This window comes from Pseudophryne corroboree, chromosome 4, assembly GCF_028390025.1.
Source record: "Pseudophryne corroboree isolate aPseCor3 chromosome 4, aPseCor3.hap2, whole genome shotgun sequence".
Lineage (NCBI taxonomy): Eukaryota > Metazoa > Chordata > Amphibia > Anura > Myobatrachidae > Pseudophryne > Pseudophryne corroboree.
Genome location: NC_086447.1, coordinates 511,927,110 through 511,942,581, shown reverse-complemented (window position 1 = coordinate 511,942,581; position 15,472 = coordinate 511,927,110). Strand labels below are relative to the sequence as shown.

At 46.2% G+C, this 15,472-nt stretch overlaps 1 protein-coding gene across 1 annotated transcript in view; it reads left to right on the top strand.

Moving 5' to 3' along the window:
• Positions 1–15,472, top strand: part of MCM9 (minichromosome maintenance 9 homologous recombination repair factor) — a 266,670-nt gene that overhangs the window by 75,268 nt on the left and 175,930 nt on the right. Inside the window, exons 3-5 of the mRNA XM_063917226.1 lie at positions 5,197–5,521; positions 11,458–11,771; positions 12,444–12,525. Coding sequence (XP_063773296.1) covers positions 5,215–5,521; positions 11,458–11,771; positions 12,444–12,525 — 703 coding nt within the window. The 5' untranslated portion in view covers positions 5,197–5,214. The remainder of the gene's footprint in view (positions 1–5,196; positions 5,522–11,457; positions 11,772–12,443; positions 12,526–15,472) is intronic.

Below are 15,472 nucleotides of genomic sequence, written 5' to 3'. Positions count from 1 at the left end.
GCCTTTATTTGTGGAATTACGTGATGGTTTATCTTCCCTTAAACAGTCAGTTGAGGACATGAGGCGGCCGGACAATCAATTAATGCCTGTCCAGGCGCCTCAAACACCGTCAGGGGCTGTAAAACGCCCTTTGCCTCAGTCGGTCGACACAGACCCAGACACAGGCACTGATTCCAGTGACGACGGTAGAAATTCAAACGTATTTTCCAGTAGGGCCACACGTTATATGATTTTGGCAATGAAGGAGACGTTACATTTAGCTGATACTACAGATACCGTAAAACAGGGTATTATGTATGGTGTGAAAAAACTACAAACAGTTTTTCCTGAATCAGAAGAATTAAATGACGTGTGTGATGAAGCGTGGGTTGCTCCTGATAAAAAGTTGATAATTTCAAAAAAGTTATTGGCATTATACCCTTTCCCGCCAGAGGTTAGGGCGCGCTGGGAAACACCCCCTAAGGTGGACAAGGCGCTCACACGCTTATCTAAACAAGTGGCGTTACCCTCTCCTGAGACGGCCGCACTTAAGGATCCATCAGATAGAAAGATGGAAGTTATTCAAAAGAATATATACACACATGCAGGTGTTATACTACGACCAGCTATAGCAACTGCCTGGATGTGCAGTGCTGGAGTAGTTTGGTCAGAATCCCTGATTGAAAATATTGATACCCTAGATAGGGACAATGTTTTACTGTCGTTAGAACAAATAAAGGATGCATTTATCTATATGCGTGATGCACAGAGGGATATTTGCACACTGGCATCTCGGGTGAGTGCTATGTCCATTTCAGCCAGAAGAGCCTTATGGACACGACAGTGGACAGGCGATGCGGATTCAAAACGTCACATGGAGGTTTTGCCGTATAAAGGGGAGGAGTTATTTGGAGTTGGTCTATCAGACTTGGTGGCCACGGCTACTGCCGGGAAATCCACTTTTTTACCTCAAGTCACTCCCCAACAGAGAAAGGCACCGACCTTTCAACCGCAGCCTTTTCGCTCCTACAAAAATAAGAGAGCAAAGGGTTTGTCGTACCTGCCACGAGGCAGAGGAAGAGGGAAGAGACACCAACAGGCAGCTCCTTCCCAGGAACAGAAGCCCTCCCCGGCTCCTGCAAAAACCTCAGCATGACGCTGGGGCCTCTCAAGCGGACTCGGGGACAGTGGGCGGCCGTCTCAAAAATTACAGCGCGCAGTGGGCTCACTCGCAGGTAGACCCCTGGATCCTGCAGATAATATCTCAGGGGTACAGGTTGGAATTAGAGACGGATCCTCCTCATCGTTTCCTGAAGTCTGCTTTACCAACCGTCTCTTCCGAAAGGGAGAGGGTGTTGGAAGCCATTCACAAGCTGTACGCTCAGCAGGTGATAGTCAAAGTACCCCTATTACAACAAGGAAAGGGGTATTATTCCACTCTATTTGTGGTACCGAAGCCGGATGGCTCGGTAAGGCCTATTCTAAATCTGAAGTCCTTGAACCTCTACATAAAAAAGTTCAAGTTCAAGATGGAGTCACTCAGAGCAGTGATAGCGAACCTGGAAGAAGGGGACTTTATGGTATCCTTGGACATCAAGGATGCGTATCTACACGTTCCGATTTACCCCGCACACCAGGGGTACCTCAGGTTCATTGTTCAAAACTGTCACTATCAGTTTCAGACGCTGCCGTTCGGATTGTCCACGGCGCCTCGGGTCTTTACCAAGGTAATGGCCGAGATGATGATTCTTCTTCGAAGAAAAGGCGTATTAGTTATCCCATACTTGGACGATCTCCTAATAAGGGCAAGGTCCAGAGAACAGCTGGAGACAGCTTTAGCACTATCTCAAGAGGTGCTAAGACAACACGGGTGGATTCTGAATATTCCAAAATCCCATTTAATCCCGACAACTCGTCTGCTGTTCCTAGGAATGATTCTGGACACGGTTCAGAAAAAGGTTTTCCTTCCAGAGGAAAAAGCCAAGGAGTTATCCGATCTGGTCAGGAACCTCCTAAAACCAGGAAAGGTGTCAGTACATCAATGCACAAGAGTCCTGGGAAAAATGGTGGCTTCTTACGAAGCAATTCCATTCGGCAGATTCCATGCAAGAATATTCCAAAGGGATCTGTTGGACAAATGGTCAGGGTCGCATCTGCAGATGCACCTGCGAATAACCCTGTCACCAAAGACAAGGGTGTCACTTCTGTGGTGGTTGCAGAAGGCTCACCTATTAGAAGGCCGCAGATTCGGCATTCAGGATTGGATCCTGGTGACCACGGACGCCAGCCTGAGAGGCTGGGGAGCAGTCACACAAGGAAGAAACTTCCAGGGAGTATGGACGAGTCTGGAAAAGTCTCTTCACATAAACATTCTGGAACTAAGAGCAATCTACAATGCTCTAAGCCAGGCGGAACTTCTCCTGAAAGGAAAGCCGGTGTTGATTCAGTCGGACAACATCACGGCGGTCGCCCATGTAAACAGGCAGGGCGGCACAAGAAGCAGGAGTGCAATGGCAGAAGCTGCCAAGATTCTTCGCTGGGCGGAGAATCACGTGATAGCACTGTCAGCAGTGTTCATCCCGGGCGTGGACAACTGGGAAGCAGACTTCCTCAGCAGACACGATCTTCATCCGGGAGAGTGGGGTCTACATCCAGAAGTCTTCAACATGTTAATAGACCGTTGGGAAAGACCAATTGTAGACATGATGGCGTCTCGCCTCAACAAGAAACTGGACAAATATTGCGCCAGGTCAAGAGATCCACAGGCAATAGCTGTGGACGCACTGGTAACTCTTTGGGTGTACCAGTCAGTGTATGTGTTTCCTCCTCTGCCGCTCATACCAAAGGTATTGAAGATCATACGGCAAAGAAGAGTAAGAACAATACTAGTGGTTCCGGATTGGCCGAGAAGGACTTGGTATCCGGAACTTCAAGAGATGCTCACGGACGAACCGTGGCCTCTACCTCTGAGAAGGGACCTGCTACAGCAGGGTCCCTGTCTTTTTCAAGACTTACCGCGGCTGCGTTTGACGGCATGGCGGTTGAACGCCAGATCCTAAAAGGGAAAGGCATTCCAGAAGAAGTCATTCCTACCTTGATTAAGGCACGGAAGGAAGTCACCGTGAAACATTATCACCGCATTTGGCGAAAATATGTAGCGTGGTGCGAGGATCGGAGTGTTCCGACGGAGGAATTCCAACTGGGTCGTTTCCTACATTTCCTGCAATCAGGATTATCTATGGGTCTCAAATTGGGATCCATTAAGGTTCAAATTTCGGCCCTGTCAATATTCTTCCAAAAAGAATTGGCCTCTGTCCCTGAGGTCCAGACTTTTGTCAAGGGAGTACTGCATATACAGCCTCCTGTGGTGCCTCCGGTGGCACCGTGGGATCTAAATGTAGTTTTAGATTTCCTCAAATCCCATTGGTTTGAACCATTGAAAAAGGTGGATTTGAAATATCTCACATTGAAAGTGACTATGTTACTAGCCCTGGCCTCTGCCAGGAGAGTATCTGAATTGGCGGCTTTATCTTATAAAAGTCCTTATCTAATCTTCCATTCGGATAGGGCAGAACTGCGGACTCGTCCGCATTTTCTCCCTAAAGTGGTATCAGCATTTCATCTGAACCAACCTATTGTGGTGCCTGCGGCCACTAGCGACTTGGAGGACTCCAAGTTGTTGGACGTTGTCAGAGCCTTAAAAATATACATTTCAAGGACGGCTGGAGTCAGAAAATCTGACTCGCTGTTTATATTGTATGCACCCAACAAGTTGGGCGCACCTGCTTCTAAGCAGTAGATTGCTCGTTGGATTTGTAACACAATTCAACTTGCACATTCTGTGGCAGGCCTGCCACAGCCTAAAACTGTAAAAGCCCACTCCACAAGGAAGGTGGGCTCATCTTGGGCGGCTGCCCGAGGGGTCTCGGCATTACAACTCTGCCGAGCAGCTACGTGGTCGGGGGAGAACACGTTTGTAAAATTTTACAAATTTGATACCCTGGCAAAGGAGGACCTGGAGTTCTCTCATTCGGTGCTGCAGAGTCATCCGCACTCTCCCGCCCGTTTGGGAGCTTTGGTATAATCCCCATGGTCCTTTCAGGAACCCCAGCATCCACTTAGGACGATAGAGAAAATAAGAATTTACTTACCGATAATTCTATTTCTCGGAGTCCGTAGTGGATGCTGGGCGCCCATCCCAAGTGCGGATTATCTGCAATACTTGTACATAGTTATTGTTAACTAATTCGGGTTATTGTTAAGGAGCCATCTTTAAGAGGCCCTTTCTGTTATCATACTGTTAACTGGGTTTAGATCACAAGTTGTACGGTGTGATTGGTGTGGCTGGTATGAGTCTTACCCGGGATTCAAAATGCCTCCCTTATTGTGTATGCTCGTCCGGGCACAGTACCTAACTGGAGTCTGGAGGAGGGTCATAGGGGGAGGAGCCAGTGCACACCACCTGACCTAGTAAAGCTTTACTTTTTTGTGCCCTGTCTCCTGCGGAGCCGCTATTCCCCATGGTCCTTTCAGGAACCCCAGCATCCACTACGGACTCCGAGAAATAGAATTATCGGTAAGTAAATTCTTATTTTTTTTTCTAGTGGAAACTGCTCCCCCTGCAAATTCCCGGATCAAGTGATCTGGGAATCCTATCCGTGTAGCTTGCTGGGTTGAATACGAGTTCAACCCGGTAAACTGTGCAGTGTAAACTGAAGCCGTGTCAATGCGACACGGCTCCCGTTCACAGTGTATGGAAGGGCGGCGCTGGGAGATCATGTGATCTCCCAGTGCCGCCCCTGCCACGTCACCAGCAGCGTCACCAACCCGGCAATATGCCGGGTTGGTGAGCGCAGTGTAGAAAAGGGCTCTAGAATGGGTCGCAGCCGTGTTTGGCTCCCGGCTGCGACCCGTGCTAGCAAGTGGAAAAGGGGTAGCCATTAATTCACATTGCAAGTTGTTCCTCTCCATATAAAGCTCAGACTTTGCTGTTGACATACCCCTTTTTATTGGTGTGATCTTGTCTCTTATCAGTTTATACTCCAAACTACTGTAGCCATTTCTGTATTTACCTTGTCAGCTGTATCTTCTTTTCTTTGCTTATTTTTGGTCACATTGGCAAATTTGTGGGACAATATGAACATAACATTTAAATTTGTTTTACATAGATTTAAATCTGTTATGAACTGTACTTATTCTGTCCCTTCTTATTTGCAGCTCCTGCTGATACCGAGCATGTATTTGTATCCAGAACAAGTAGCCCTGGTGGGCCAGGTGTTTGAGTCCTATACACTGGAACACCACCAGAAAGAGATCTTTCAAATACTTATGGAAAGTGATGAGGACGCTCATTACTCTGTGGTTGTGAATGCCATGACGCTGTTTGAGACTAACATGGAAATTGGAGACTATTTCAATGCTTTTCCCAATGAGGTTCTGCCAGTCTTTGATAATGCTTTGCGTCGAGCAGCCATGAGCATCATGCAGTCCACCCCTGAGAATGAGAAAGTCATGAAGCAGAATTTGCATGCAAGAATAACCGGTATGTCTCTCACGGCAGTCAAGTCTCCCACCAGCTCTTGCTGTTGAGCAGCTGTTATAGAAAGTTGTTCAGAGCAGTGTATTGAGATTAGAATTGCTTAATGGGGCGTACACACGGAGAGATCCGTGCTTAAAATCTAAGCAATTTGACTAGATTGCTTAGATTTTAAGCACGGATCTGTCGTGTGCATGCCCCCCATGCAGGCTCAATCTAGTGGGTCGCTCACTTCAGCGCTGTGTGAAGTGAGCGGCCCCCCATCGTCGCTCAGCACACATCGCGCTGTGCTGAGCGGGGGTAGAGATGTGTGCTGAGCGGTCTGTGTTAAGATCGCTCAGCACACATCTCCCCCGTCAGTACTGGCCTTAATAGTTCCATGAGTAGCAATGTAATTAACATGTCTGTTTTCTCATCTTTCTCATTGTGAAAGAAATCATGGGGAAAAGAAGGGTAAGCCGTATTGGTTAGAGGGGTGACCAACAGTCTCAATACCTTGCAAGGAGACAGAATTTAAAACTTAAACTTAATTTAATACTCCTATTTAACTGGGGTTAATTTGAAAATAAAAACTAGTTGTACCATTTAAGAATACGTTAAAACAGTTTCAGATGGAGAAACCAAATTCTTCACGTCTCCCCGTGAAGCGTCAGTGTGGCTGGACAGACGCTTTCCGGCGCGGCGGGCGATGGCCGCTGACTGAACTCATGCATTCGGTTTCTCTATTTGCAAGTATACTGTTTCTCCTCTGCCTGCTATGTTTCTTGGGGGGGATATGTGCTCATTGTTAGCGGGGGACATACTGGGATATTCCTGAGGACTGTTGTTATGCTTATATTATGTTGTTACGGTGATCATTTCTCTTCAGGTATCTGCCTCCTGCTGCCTCTGGCTAATATCCTGGTATAGTTTTATATGTTGTTTTCAGGGCTACCTGGATATATATGTCCCGCTGTAGGGTCCCGAATGGTTATTTAGATGGGGTTGTTCTGACGGCCTTGGGGGGAACTTGAATTTAGCTGGAAGCTTCTCCTGCTTTCAGGTCACTAAATTCTTAACCCATTTTTTGGTTTTGGTTTCTCATTGATTTTATAGAATGTGTAAAGGTATTTCTTGCCTTAGTATTTGAAGATTGTTTTTCGGGAGCGTTGATTGTTAAGGAATTAGGTATGCTACAAGTTCTTAGTGGTATACGGGGTGGGGGTTTTGTTAAGGTATTGCTGTTTTGTTTTTATTTTCTGATGTGCAATGTGCTTGTTTCTGATGTGTTTATGTTACAGCTAATTACGAGTATGGTTTGCTGGATAGGTGCTGGGGGTAGCTGGTCGCCGGTCATCTGTTTCATCATCACGCTGCTTTGTTATGGCTTTGGTTAGGTTTCTGTCCTGGAACGTGAGGGGGATCAATGACAAGATCAAGCGCTCCCTGGTCCTTAGACAGATCAAACAATATGCATCGGATGTAATCTGTTTAATGGAGATCCACTTGGTGGGTACTAGAATTATGTCTCTCAAAAAACCATGGGTGGGGTGGGCTTTCCATTCCATGAACACCGCAGCGTCCCGGGGAGTGTCGATCTTGATCAGAAAGTCTGTTCCCTTTTTCCTTGAAAGTGTACAAACGGATCAATGGGGGAGATATGTGTTTATAAAAGTAAAATTAACTCTGTCCCTTTACTGTTGCTAGCTGTGCATGTGCCCCCTCCATACACGTCTGACGTGCTTAAAAAGGCATCTACTTTCATGGCTGCATCCCCGGGGGTGGCTACTATCTGTATGGGTGACTTTAACAATGTTTTGAATCATGAGCTGGATAGGCTGTCAACGGCATCCTCCAACCCGCAGCCAAGACGTTCCCCATTTGCAGATACTGTCTCTGAGCTGGGCTTGGTCGATCCCTGGAGATTGAAATATCCTGATCTGAGGCAGTATTCGTGCTTCTCACACTCTTCCTTTTCTAGGATAGACTTGGCTCTCCTCACTCCGGAGCTCCTGCCTATGATACATGGTGTTAGGTATGAGACTAGGGGCATTTCGGATCACTCCCCTGTATCTATACATATTGACTTCAGCTGTCAGAGAGGCCAGGCAGTATGGAAACTTAACCCTTTCTGGCTCACGCATATGGGTGAGGGATCTGAATTGGTGGTTAGCTGGTTGGAGTTTTTTGATTCCCATACAGATACTACCGATATCTCCTTATTGTGGAATGCCTTTAAAGCCTTCCTGAGGGGGACGTTGATCAAAAGAGTGGGTAGTCTTAAATCCTCTTTTAGGAAACGTGAAGCTGACCTAGAGGCTCGGGTTGTTGCTTCTGAGTCGGTATACATACGGGATGGCTTGGACAGTTCTAAATTGGACTGGCTCCAAGCTCAGACAGAATGGAGGGAGTATCTATGGGGGAAAACCCAGCATAGGCTTCTATTCTCCCATGTTCAATACGCCACAGGGGACAGGCCGGGCTCATATCTGGCTAATCTTGCAAGAGGGGACCGTTCCTCTCATACAGTGATAGAGGTTGTGAACTCGGCTGGGACAGTGTTAGATCGCACCCCCCAAATTGTCACGGATTTTGTATCGTATTATCTGGTGCTATATAGCTCCAAACTAACATGTTCCCCACCGGAACTGAGTGAATATTTAGATCAAATCCAGCTGCCTTCTATCTCTAGTAAGGCTAGAACTCTTCTAGATGCTCCTATATCGTTGGAAGAGGTAGAGGCAGCTATCACCGCATCTCCGGATGGTAAGGCCTCTGGCCTTAATGGTATTCCATCGGAATTGTATAAGAAACACGCCATATTTTTCGCCCCCCGGTTGCTTAATTTATTCAATACTATATTTGCGCAAAATATGCTTCCACCTTCTATGGCTGAGGCATTGATTATAGTGATTCCCAAGCCAGATAAGGACCCCAAGAGAGTTGAGTCCTATTGTCCTATCTCTCTATTACCCACCGATGTTAAAATACTGGCCAAAATCCTGTCTTCCAGACTCCGGTTATAACCCAAATCATTCACCCAGACCAAACAGGCTTTATGCCTGGTAAGTCCACTGCTGTTAATTTAAGGCGCTTGTTCACTCATTTTCAGGTTTCTCGTGGGGAGGCCCGCTCTTCTGTTGTTGCCTCTTTGGATGCCGCAAAGGCCTTTGATTCGGTGGAGTGGACCTTCCTATGGGAAACTATGAGTAGATTTGGCATGGGTCCCAATTTTATTAAATATATTAAATTGCTCTATTCTCTACCCATGGCCAGAGTCTCAGTGAATGGATATGTATCGCATTCCTTCCCCCTGTCCAGAGGAACGAGGCAAGGCTGCCCTCTGTCCCCCACCTTGTTTGCCGTTGCTATTGAACCATTGGCATGTTTGATTAGGGCTAGTCCTGATATTCAGGGTATTAGGGTGGGCGCAAGGGAGGATAGAATAGCATTATATGCTGACTATCTCTTGCTATTCGTTGATGATTATGTCTCCTCTATGCCTATAATTTTGGATATGATTAATGCCTATGGCCACTTCTCCGGGCTCAAAACAAATTGGAACAAATCCAATATCACTCCACTTAAAGGGCCTATCCCGGTAGCCCCATTGGTCCACGTCCCGCTCGGGTAGGTAGACTCTTTCAAGTATCTGGGTATATGGGTGTTGAACGACCCCTGTACTTATGTCTCTCTTAACATTATGCCGCTGATTGTTTATCTCCGTTCAAAAGTTAAGGTTTGGGGGACTTTGCCTCTGACTATTGCTGGTAAGGTAAACTTGGTGAAAATGGTGTATCTACCTAAGCTCCTCTATGTCCTTCTTCAGCAGTCGCCTATATATATAGGCTTGAAAATATTCAGGCAAATTGACAGCTTACTGTCTTCCTTGATTTGGGCTAGCAGGAGAGCACGGTTGAAGCTTGACACCTTGTCCAGACCAAGATCGGCAGGGGGCCTGGTCCTCCCTATTTTTAAATTTTACTATTACGCAGCGCAATTAGCCCATATTTGGGAGTGGGTGACGGGCTCCGATGGTCTCTCTATATACTCGCAAATGTTTTTGCAGGAGTATCCTGACGGCACGCCGTTACAGATGTTACTCTGTGGGAATGTTAAATTATCTAAGGTCCCTATAATAAAACAGGCCACTTTCGCATGGAAGCAGGTACATGCTGTCCTGCGGGGCCAGGGTATAGACCCGGACACTCCATTGGATAATGTACTTGGTTTCCCAGAACTGGCCTCGCTCCAAACTAGAGCGGTGTGGGGGTAACATCCCTGGGGCATTTGTATAATGGCGATATATTGAAGTCCTTTCAGCAGCTCCAACGGGACTATAATGTACCCTCCTCTTACTTCTATCGGTATTTACAACTGAGACATGCAGTTAATGTACAGTTTTCTAATGCCCCTCCGATGATTCTAGACTCCCCAATTAAATCACTTTTACAGAATCTGGGGGACAGGCATTTGGTTTCTAATATATATACCAGCTTGCTTCAATCTCACTACTCTGACCCGTTGTCTTCTCTTAGAAATAAACGGGAATCCGACTTGGGACCAATTTCGGACGAGATCTGGGAGGGAGCTTTATGCTCTCCATGGTTGTCTATCACCACCACTAGATATCAGCAAATTCAGTTATTTATTGTTCACAGAGTGTATATGACGCCGGTGAGATTGGCCCGCATGGGTGGTACCCACTCTGCCAGATGCCCTAAGTGTGGCAATTTTGGTGCTGATTACTGGCACGTTATATGGCTTTGCCCTAGGATAGCAACATTCTGGTCTGGTATTATTAATATCATAGTGTCTACTGGAATTCCATCGGTTGTGTGTACCCCGGAGGTGTGTGTGCTGTCACCTTGGAGGACGATGCCCTGGACGCTCCTAGCAAACGATATCTGATTAATCTGTGCGCCCTAGCTAAGGTGTGTGTCGCTAGACTATGGCTAGCTAAAGATGCTCCCACAGTACAGTCCTGGGTTTCGCTTGTTAATGAAACGGCCGCTCACGAGAAGTATGTATATATGGCCATGAAAGCAAGGAAAAAGTACTACGACTTGTGGGGCAGATGGCTCAGCTCTCCTAACTCAACAAACCATAATAACTGATACTCACCACTGTGTGACTAATATGGGGGTGTGCTAGAGAGATGGGCCATGCTCCGTGGGGAACATGTAGAGTTATGTAAGAAGGGTTTATACTAGCAGCAGTGATTTCTCCTCTTATACATTGCCCTTGGGACACGCGACCGGCCCCCCATTTGCCCGCACTTGTAGATAGGGGTTGTATATTTATAATTAGCTGGTTGGTTATCTGAGAAGTACTTGACTACTGTATTTGGATAATTGGGCTAGATGCATCATCGTTTGGAAAGTGATAAAATGGAGAGTGAAAAAGTACCAGCCATTCAGGTCCCACCTGCCATGTAACAGGCTGTGTTTGAAAAATGGCAGTTAGGAGCTGATTGGCTGGTACTTTTTCACTCTCCATTTTATCACTTTCCAAGCGATGACGCATCTGGCCCATTGTCTTTATATGTGTCATTTTGTCCTGATTTACAAATGTATGTTTAAAGAGCTAAGCCTGCACATCGCATTTATAATGACTGTATTGTTTTTGAATTGGGAATCTGCATATTCCCTTGCGTGGAATTTTGTTTTTGCTTTTGTTCCTTTTTTGTTTAGTGGTTTTTGTTATATTGTTTACAATGCAAAATGAAAAACCAATAAAAAATTATTGAATTAAAAAAAAGAATACATTAAAACCAAAGGTGAATTAAAATAGTTTTAAGCTGTACTTATTATTTGTATGTTGTTTTACTGTTCATTTGTCATTTTAGCCTTCTCTATAGAAAACTATGGCTATTTTTTAAAAGGACTTGTTACAATTGAAAGAATACGTCTGACCTGTTAATGTGTTATATTATCTTAATTGTTTATTACCCATACTTACAGGTTTGCCAGTCTGTCCAGAACTAACGCGGGAGCACATTCCCCGGACCAGAGATGTGGGGCATTTCCTGTCAGTCACCGGCACAGTTATTCGCACCAGCCTAGTGAAAGTTTTAGAGTATGAGCAGGACTTTATGTGCAATAAGTGTAAACACGTCCTCACAGTGAAAGCTGACTTTGAGCAGTATTACTCATTCTCTCCACCTGTTGCTTGTACCAATGAAGAAGGCTGCAACTGTAACAAATTTACCTGCCTCTCTGACCTGTCGTCTCCAGCCAGCTGCAGAGATTACCAGGAGATCAAAATACAGGAGCAGGTGATTTCTATAAGGGAGATACAAAGAACATGGTTGTACCAGAAATGTTAAAGTAAATAATCTGTGTTTTAAGGAATATATTTGTTTACATTTGCAGTAAATTCCTGTGCTGTTGGTGACTGGTTTGCTTTCCAGTATTGCGCTTAAACAACTATGTGACTGTAAGGGTGGGTACACACTAGGCGACATCGCCTAGTGTTTTCCCTCCCGGGGCGGTCGGCGGCAGTGCGAACATACTGAGCGATATGACAACGATATCGCTCAGCGACAGTCCAAATTGAGCTGCATGCACTGCCGACAGCGAGGGTCATTAACGACCCGCTCGCCCGTGCATCATATACCTTTAGCGATAAAGTAAACGATGTCGCTCAGAAAGGGTCAAACTGACGACATTGTTTAATTTATCGCTAAGTTTGAACCCACCTTAACTCAGATAAGATCTGCAAGCAGAATTAATTCTGATGGCTGTTTTATTTGTAATTTGGGCATTTATCAGAAGATTGCACATTGCTGAAGAGGGAACAGCTACATACATGCATTGTAGATGCTTTAAAGAGCACTCCATCCTATGTAGCTGTACTTCGCTATAGCACCCACTATTCAATATAATATTTCACATCTGGAGAATTGTACATAAAACTTGATTTTCCTATGTCATAAAATTGTGTTTAGGTGCAGAGATTGTCGGTGGGCAGTATCCCTCGATCTATGGTAGTGGTTTTAGAAGATGACCTTGTTGACAGCTGTAAGTCAGGTAAGACACCACCTTGCCAATCTACCAAAGTATTAACTGCATACAGTATAAGAAGCTTTTGAAGTTCTTGGAGAAAAAATGTAATAGAATTTTGTTATACTTATCCAGCCACATTCTATGTTCAATCATTTAAAGTAAATATAATGAAATATATATCTACAAAGTCTTCAAGGAGAGATACACATTTTTTTCAGTTTATGAATAAACATTTCTGTACATTCCATTTACACAAAATTCTTGTGACCAATATTTTAAGTAAACAGGTGTTTCTCTAACGTCCTAGTGGATGCTGGGAACTCCGAAAGAACCATGGGGAATAGCGGCTCAATAGCTTTAGGTCACCTGGTGTGCACTGGCTCCTCCCACTATGACCCTCCTCCAAGCCTCAGTTAGATCTTTGTGCCCGGCCGAGCTGGATGCACACTAGGGGCTCTCCTGAGCTTCTAGAAAGAAAGTATATGTTAGGTTTTTTATTTTACAGTGAGACCTGCTGGCAACAGGCTCACTGCACCGAGGGACTAAGGGGAGAAGAAGCGAACCTACCTGCTTGCAGCTAGCTTGGGCTTCTTAGGCTACTGGACACCATTAGCTCCAGAGGGATCGACCGCAGGCCCGTCCTTGGTGTTCGGTCCCGGAGCCGCGCCGTCGTCCCCCTTACAGAGCCAGAAGCAAGAAGAGGTCCGGAAAATCGGCGGCAGAAGACATCAGTCTTCACCAAGGTAGCGCACAGCACTGCAGCTGTGCGCCATTGCTCCTCATACACACTTCACACTCCGGTTACTGAGGGTGCAGGGCGCTGGGGGGGGCGCCCTGAGCAGCAATAATAAGACCTTGGCTGGCAAAATAATCACAATATATAGTCCCAGAGGCTATATATGTGATAAATACCCCTGCCAGAATCCATAAAAAAGCGGGAGAAAAGTCAGCGAAAAAGGGGCGGAGCTATCTCCCTCAGCACACTGGCGCCATTTTCTCTTCACAGTGCAGCTGGAAGACAGCTCCCCAGGCTCTCCCCTGTAGTTTTTAGGCTCAAAGGGTTAAAAAGAATGGGGGGGCACTAAATTTAGGCGCAATTTTGTATATACAAGCAGCTATTGGGGAAAATTCACTCAGTTATAGTGTTAATCCCCACATTATATAGCGCTCTGGTGTGTGCTGGCATACTCTCTCTCTGTCTCCCCAAAGGGCTTTGTGGGGTCCTGTCCTCAGTCAGAGCATTCCCTGTGTGTGTGCGGTGTGTCGGTACGGCTGTGTCGACATGTTTGATGAGGAGGCTTATGTGGTGACGGAGCAGATGCCGATAAATGTGATGTCGCCCCCTGTGGGGCCGACACCAGAGTGGATGGATAGGTGGAAGGTATTAACCGACAGTGTCAACTCCTTACATAAAAGGCTGGATGACGTAACAGCTGTGGGACAGACGGCTTCTCAGCCCGCGCCTGCCCAGGCGTCTCAGAGGCCATCAGGGGCTCAAAAACGCCCGCTCCCTCAGATGGCAGACACAGATGTCGACACGGAGTCTGACTCCAGTGTCGACAAGGTTGAGACATATACACAATCCACTAGGAACATCCGTGACTTGATCCCGGCAATAAAAAATGTGTTACACATTTCTGACATTAACCCAAGTACCTCTAAAAATGGGTTTTATGTGGGGAGAAAAAGCAGGCAGTGTTTTGTTCCCCCATCAGATGAGTGAATGAAGTGTGTGAAAAAGCGTGCGTTCCCCCGATAAGAAACTGGTAATTTCTAAAAAGTTACTGATGGCGTACCCTTTCCCGCCAGAGGATAAGTTACGCTGGGAGATATCCCCTAGGGTGGATAAGGCGCTCACACGGTTGTCAAAAAAGGTGGCACTGCCGTCTTAGGATACGGCCACTTTGAAGGTACCTGTTGATAAAAAGCAGGAGGCTATCCTGAAGTCTGTATTTACACACTCAGGTACTAGACTGAGACCTGCAGATCGTGCTGCTGCAGCGTGGTCGGTGACCCTGTCAAACAGGGATACTAGTTTGCTAATATTAAAGACGTCGTCTTATATATGAGGGATGCACAGAGGGATATTTTGCCGGCTGGCATCCAAAATTAATGTAATGTCCATTCTGTCAGGAGGGTGTTAGAGACCTGTCACTGGACAGGTGATCCTGACTTTAAAAGGCGCATAGAGATTCTGCCTTATAAGGGTGAGGAATTATTTGGGGATGGTCTCTGGGACCTCGTATCCACAGCTACAGCTGGGAAGAAAATTTTTTACCTCAGGTTTCCTCACAGACAAAGAAAGCACTGTATTATCAGGTACAGTCCTTTCGGCTTCAGAAAAGCAAGCGGGTCAAAGGCGCTTCCTTTCTGCATAGAGACAAGGGAAAAAGCTGAACCAGTCAGCCAGTTCCCAGAATCAAAATTCTTCTACCGCTTCCTCTGAGTCCACCGCATGACGCAGGGGCTCCACAGGCGTAGCCAGGTACGGTGGGGGGCCGCCTCAAAAATTTCAGCGATCAGTGGGCTCGCTCACAGGTGGATCCCTGTTTCCTTCAAGTAGTATCTCAGGGGTACAAGCTGGAATTCGAGATGTCTTCCCCCCGCCGTTTCCTCAAATCTGCCTTGCCGACAACTCCCTCAGGCAGGGAGGCTGTGCTAGAGGCAATTCACAAGCTGTATTCCCAGCAGGTGATAGTCAAGGTGCCCCTACTTCAACAAGGACGGGGTTACTATTCCACACTGTTTGGGGTACCGAAACCGCACGGTTCGGTGTGACCCATTTTATATTTAAAATCCTTGAACACATACATAAAAAATTCAAGTTCAAGATGGAATCGCTCAGGGCGGTTATTGCAAGCCTGGACGAGGGGGATTACATGGTATCCCTGGACATCAAGGATGCTTACCTGAATGTCCCCATTTACCATCCTCACCAGGAGTACCTCAGATTTGTGGTACGGGATTGCCA